The sequence below is a fragment of the Sparus aurata genome, chromosome 23 (genome assembly GCF_900880675.1).
Source record: "Sparus aurata chromosome 23, fSpaAur1.1, whole genome shotgun sequence".
Classification (NCBI taxonomy): Eukaryota; Metazoa; Chordata; class Actinopteri; order Spariformes; family Sparidae; genus Sparus; species Sparus aurata.
The window spans coordinates 17691739-17698036 of NC_044209.1; the positions used below are offsets into that span (position 1 = coordinate 17691739).

General features: G+C 41.6%; 1 protein-coding gene across 2 annotated transcripts; it reads right to left on the bottom strand.

Moving 5' to 3' along the window:
• Positions 1–40: 40 nt before the first annotated feature.
• LOC115574928 (proton channel OTOP2-like) lies at positions 41–6161 on the bottom strand. Of its 2 annotated transcripts, XM_030406614.1 has the most exons (8): positions 6103–6161; positions 3473–3524; positions 2633–3003; positions 2393–2529; positions 2233–2291; positions 1378–1568; positions 446–1290; positions 41–356 (listed from the first exon to the last, which is right to left on the bottom strand). In XM_030406614.1, the coding sequence occupies exons 3-8, from the start codon at positions 3000–3002 to the stop codon at positions 186–188; spliced, it is 1773 nt and encodes a 590-aa protein (XP_030262474.1). In that variant the 5' UTR covers position 3003; positions 3473–3524; positions 6103–6161; the 3' UTR covers positions 41–185. The 2 variants fall into 2 exon arrangements, with proteins under 2 accessions (XP_030262474.1, XP_030262473.1); XM_030406613.1 differs by lacking the exons at positions 3473–3524; positions 6103–6161 and having other exon boundaries at positions 2633–3310.
• Between the last annotated feature and the right edge of the window lie 137 nt (positions 6162–6298).

Below are 6298 nucleotides of genomic sequence, written 5' to 3' on the forward strand. Positions count from 1 at the left end.
ATACATTTACATCACATATACAGACTATAATGAGAGATGAGAGGATTTTTAGTTTTATTTGTGTCATTATCTACTTCACAGATGTATAGAGGAATGAACCCTCGTCACATATAAAATACAGTTTATACAAAACAGCTTTATAATGCTAAAACAGTTTGCTGTACACAATGTATGCTCCTGCAGCATTATGAGGTCAGAAAAACCTCAAACAGACTGGCAACTGAGTGCATGCGGTAAAAGATGCCAAAAGGAAGTCCAATATTCACAACGGCAGCCCACAAGTTGAATTGGTAGAATTCGGTTTCAGTGTCGTGGTCAAACTGGGGTCTGGCTCCGAATGCCGGCATGATCCAGAGCTGTCAACCAAAGAATTGAGAGAAGACTTTGAGTATTTGGTGAGTTTGAAAAAAGTGAATCTGAGAGTGTGACGGAGAGTGGTACTTACTATGATGTTACCCAGCAACAGGAACGCACAGACTTCCTTAAGCACCCGTCTCTTCCATGTCAGTTTGTGTCTGTGCTCTTCCTTGTGGCTGTGCAGGCTGAATGCTGTGGGCACCGGGCCGGGCTTTTTGTCTATATCTGATCCCTCGAGGCTCAGCTCCTTGCTTGGCTGCAGCACATATGGATTTGCCATCACTGTGTCCACCGGGTGCACTTCGTGGTAGGGCTCCCGGTGTAAGCCTTCGATGATGAAGAAGTTCTGCAGGCCGAGTTGGATCACCATCAGGAGAGCTCCCGTCAGGTTGAGCCTGTTCAGGTGGCCTTTGGCTCCGGTTCCAACCATGGCTACAATAGTGAAATAGCTGATGATGATCTGCCCTAGTGAAGCTCCCACCAGCAGCCCCACATCCAGGCTGCGTGTGGGGTTTTTATCTGTTAGGTGCTCCCGGTGGTCCACTTTGTAGATGATGCAGCCGACCACAGTGGACACGGACATCAGAGTCAGGATCACTATATTCATGACAAAGTGGATCATCACTGCGTAGTCTTTCGCGTCGTCATCATGGCTATCGTGCATCTCCATCTCGTAGACGATGAAGGTTGCCAGACCTGCCACCACTAAGAGAACTCCTGCCACAGGGCCGAGGATCGCGTCTTTTATGTGGAATTTGATGTGGTGGTGGCTGCGTTCCTCTAGTAATCTACCAACATTTTTCCACAAGACGTAGGCCATGGCAGAGGCGAAGAGACTGTACTCAATGTTGAAGGGGTACAGGTAGTAGTAGGCCTCTTTGAACAAGCTACATGAAGTGTGGCTGCACTTGCACTTATTGTCTCCGTAACTGGCTGTAAGACACGACAGGGAACAGGTTGAGAAGTCTAATATTGTGGTGTTTTTTCAGTCACTTAATCTATTTTGATCGCTTCAGTTACCTCTATTGATGTAAAAGCTTCGTCCGTGGATCTTAGTGGTGTTGCTTGGATATTCAGGATATTCCGGATATTCAGGATATTCCGGATATTCAGGATGTTCTTCGGGAGCTGTCGTTTGGTGAACGGACTCCTCAGTGACAGCAGTCATCCACACAACTAAGTTTGTGGAGAGGGTGAGCATCAGCCCACAGCTGAATAAAACAAGACAAGAGGGCAGAAACAAGAGATGATGGGCAGAGACAAAAATGGTGTCAGAAACCTGAACAGAACTAACGTGATGTCAGATTTAGTAATTGCCCTTCATTTAATTTGATTTTCAGTTAACAAAAACCACTGGGTCTGGAGCAAACATGCAGTAATGTAGATGTTTAAATGTAGGTGCTGCTCAAGGATAGCACCAATAGAATCAGTGCCTTTCCCGCTTTCTTGTAATGGAATCCATGGTTGAGGTCAGTAGTATCCTTAACTCATGGATAATCCTTAACATTTCAATACTGACGAGTACTAAAAGGACCGATGAAGACTCTTCAGAGACAAAACCTGCAGGCTTATCCATGAGTTGATAAGGGATTTATGTTGTTTAATACTTTATTGATTTAAGTACATCGACACAAAAGAAAAAACACACTTGTCTCGACAAAACCGATCAATCTCTGTTTAGAGGTTCCTTCTCCTATCTTGTAGCTGGCATGTAAACACCGTCGACTTCCCTGACATTGTTCCTCTTGAGGTCTTGTCCTATGCTGTTCCATATAATACATTTCTGTCAAGTTAAAGGTGCCCTGTGTATTTTCTGGTGAAGATATTTTAATCAGAATCGAGAAAGCGATTTATTAGAGTCTGTTAATCACCTACCGTGTAATGTTCTTTTGCAGCTGCACACAGTCCTTGGAGTGGACCCAGAAAAAATACGTCTGCAAATTGATCGCACCATTTGATTAGTATTTTGAATGATACAAACTTGAGTGCCTTACAAATTTCTTTGTAATTTATGCATTTTCTTTGCATGTTTTACCTGCACAATTATGAAGACAACTTGGATCACAGGGAATGCGACTTTAACAGCGGAGTCACAGTGAAGGTATCCCACGTAGCTGGCTATCTTGAAAATGTCCATGATGATACTGAGGAGCCCGAACAGCACAAGTCCTCCTGAAGGAGGAAGAACATGCAGATGTAAAAAGAAAAAGCAGGGAAAGTCATTGAATTATTTAAAATTGCTCCTAAATTAAGAAGGAAATTAACATCTTTTTACCCCGGAGCCATACAGGTCCAGCGTGGGCGTCCTTGTAAACAACAGAATCCTCGTACTTGGCCGTGTAGAAGACATAATAAATCATCCAGGTGGTGGTGAGGATGAGGAGGATGATGAGGAAAACCTGCAGGTCAGGGGTGCTGATGTCTACGTTTTTGTAAGCGGTGCCGCTGGCCAAGGCACAGCCCAGGATCAGGATGTTGACGCAGATGATCCCGGACAGCATCCATCCCCAGTTCCGACCTCGCTCCCTTGTGACCCCGCCGGAAGAGCCGTTCAGGTCAGATTGACACGAGCTCCCTGCTTGACCCGCTGCACCGATGTTGTTGGACAGGTGGGCCTCTTCCGTCTCTGCGTCTCTGGCTGTCATCCTGCATGGTTGACAGGGACCCCCGTCGGTCAAACAGTTACACAGATAACCAGGGTTCAAACACATCTTCTCTCTCTGCTCACTACTGCATCTGGTTACAGGTTTAACAGCTACACCCTCTCCCAGGCTGCCTTTAAAGGCAGATCCCGCCCAGGTGAAACCTTTCCACAGGAACAAAATCAGCATAATTGTCACCCTGTCAGAGTTACACAAAGGAGCAGCTTCGAATCAACACATAGGATTTAATTTCCTAGTTTTGGCAAGTGAATATGCGGTACTGAGTAGGAAACTACAAAAATGTTTACATGGATTGGGTGTATCCCTCTCCAGCTTAGATAAAATCAAGATTAACATCAGGAGAGGGGAAACAGACATAGAATCATTTACAAATATGTGTTGTCGAATAACTAAATCATTGAATAGCAGGAGAGATGCGATCGAAAAGTTCAGAGAAGGTTTCAGGAGCCTACCTGCTGCTGAGTGATCCTGAGAGGCAGCCTGATAAACCATGGCTTTTATATGCTGTCAAAAAGGCGTATGAAGGGTCATAAATGTCAACAATCTGTTATGAACAACACCATATTATTACCAAACACAGCTTGTTTTGCACAAAATAATCATGTAAAGTTCAAAAGGCGTTTCCAGGAAAAACTTCTTTTGTCACGAAATCCAAAATACAAGGAACCGGTTTCGTTTGTGATCAGCAGCAATTTTTTTGATATTACACAATACATTTGTTTAAGCCCTGCAGTTTATTGGGAATATTTTAACAGCATGTGCAAAATAAATGTTACGTAAAGGGAGAGCAGACCTGTGTGTGACTTGACTTATCGAACCATTTTTCCATGATTGTTTTGCATTTATGAGCTTTAGAGGCTTCATGTTGTGTTTTTCGGCTGCAGCTGACCACATGGAGCTGTGCCTCACGATCCAGAGTCTTTAAAGAGGCGTAGTATTTGTTAGTCTCTTATCTCTTTTTACTCAGTGCCTGAAGGGAATACTTTCAGTGTTTTAATGCCAATCAGGGCTCATTGAAGAGATGCGTACCTGTCTTTGGAAAGTACCCAAGGTGCAATACATGAAAAGCCTGTCCACTATCTGTGCCCATTGTTATGGAAGTTTCAATTGGGCAGTGCGTCTGAGAGGTCCTGTTTCTGCTGCGGTCATGCTTGTTTTAGATTTAACTCAACACCTTTTTCTTAATTAGGGTGCGGCAAACTCCATGACACTTGTGATCTCTGTCTTTGTTTGCACTGCTCTTTCTTAATACACCGTACCGCGAGTAATGGGAAGTTGCAATGAGGAACAATGGTTTATTCTTAAGTAACTGGAAAAACAATGACACCAGAGTAAGTCTCATTCTTCCTTACGCGTCAATCACAGTGCAAAATCTCCAGTAATGCTCTCCTGTTGTCAGATACCTGCAGTCGTTATTTCCTGCTCAGACGAGTTCTTACAACTTCGGCGAACTGGATGGTTTGGTGACGAGTTAGTTTTCAGAAATGTTTACAGATTTAATCAGGGTTGTAAAAAGTCAACAATGTTCACACTTGAGTAAACGTTAAGATAGCTTATCCAGTTAAAAAATCATTTTGTAAGATGATAAATGCACTTAAGTGTCAGAAGTAGAGGTGAAGGTTAATAATATATCTATTTATATAAGTTTATATACATTTTTGGCTCTGATGAAGCATAGAGCATAAAGTAATCTAATAAATGTAGTCGAGGAAAAGTACAAAAGTTACCTCCAAAATGTAAAGCAAACAGTATGAAGTAGCAGAAAATGGAAATATTAAGTACAGGTATACCTCAAATTTCACTAAACACAGTATCCAAGTAATTGTACTTTACTGGATTTAATAACATGCAGTTGTAAATAAATATATATCAACCATCAAAGGTCCAAATTATAAGATTATTTGTAGATATTAAGTCATTCCTAACTCAGACACAGATGCAAAGTCCAAATATATTTAGTCGCTCCATATTGCAGCAAATATACACACAAGACGCGAGGTGAGACTCAAATCTTGTTTTAGTGCCTGCAGCCATAAACATCATGAGCACGGTTAATAAATGACACTCGGTTGCAGCAGCTCTAGCTGAAGCAGGCTTATACATCAGCCCTGCCATCCATCATGACTTCGTGAAGGATGAGCTTTATGAGGATTTATTGCAGGACTGTTGAATTTGCAGTGGTGGAATGTCAATATGTACAAGTACTGCACTTGGAGTACAAATTCAAGGTACTTCTTCTCACCTACATCTCAGAGGTAAATAATGTACTTTGTACTTAGTGACACTGGTCTGACAGCTTGGTCAGTTCTGTTTAGGCTACAATTTTTCACACTCTTCCAGCCCAGTGAAAAACCATGAACCAACTGAAGGATGACTTGTTGTGACACTACAAACATCTGACAGAGTTTTACATAATAACACACAGCAGTAAAATAAACTCTAATGTAGCCGTTATATTAATATTCCAACACTGATATGGAGCATTTCGCTGCACAATGAGTACTTTTCATGCTTGATGTTCATTTTGTTGACTTTAGTTACACCCTTTTATACAAGCAAGGCTTTAAATGCAGGACTTTAACTTGTAGTGCAGTATTATATTGGAATATGTTATATATTGGAATGTAACTAAGCACATTCACTCAAGCACTGTACTTTATTGATTTTAGGTAGATATACTTCCGCTCTGCATTTTTGAGGATCATGGTGTACTTTTTTCACTACGCAACCTTCGTTTGATAACCTAAGTTACTTAAAGCGAAACTCTCGCCAAATTGCAACCTAGGCTTTTTTTGTGAATGTATATGAGTCAAACCTTTGTGTAAAAGCATAATTATGACGAAAGAGACACTTTTAAGATTTACCGTATTTTAGTTTTCGGGTCAAACTTATTTTCAATGGGAGTGCAAGGGGCACTTTTACGATAGCATCGAAATCGCTATTTTTAAAACAGCAAGAAGACTCGACACAACATGAAACTTTGCTCGTAGTATCACCAGGGTCTCTACACATGAACACAAGCATTGAGAAAATTGTTTGTGTGCACAGAGTTTACTAAAAAGAAGGTTTTTGAACAACTCACCTTAGTGGTAGCTTGTTCTGCTCCCAGTTGTCATGGCAGCCGAAAAGTATCGATCTCAGAATGCAACGTAACATGGAGGACAGTTAAGGTGGACCGCTCCTAAAGCTTAGTTCCATATAAATGCACGGATAATTTGTTGTTTTGTCGTCAGCTAAAAACAATATTGACCTTGAAGTTGAAAAAGGAGCCTCATATA

Bases quoted from the DNA above. Each gene is read 5' to 3' on its own strand.
- LOC115574928 (XM_030406613.1), bottom strand. From the start codon at position 3,188: ATGCTGATTTTGTTCCTGTGGAAAGGTTTCACCTGGGCGGGATCTGCC. The intron at 1,291-1,377 runs GTAACTGAAGCG...CGTGTCTTACAG, and splicing joins AAGCTTTTACATCAATAGAG to CCAGTTACGGAGACAATAAG. The intron at 357-445 runs GTAAGTACCACT...TTTGGTTGACAG, and splicing joins TGTTGCTGGGTAACATCATA to CTCTGGATCATGCCGGCATT.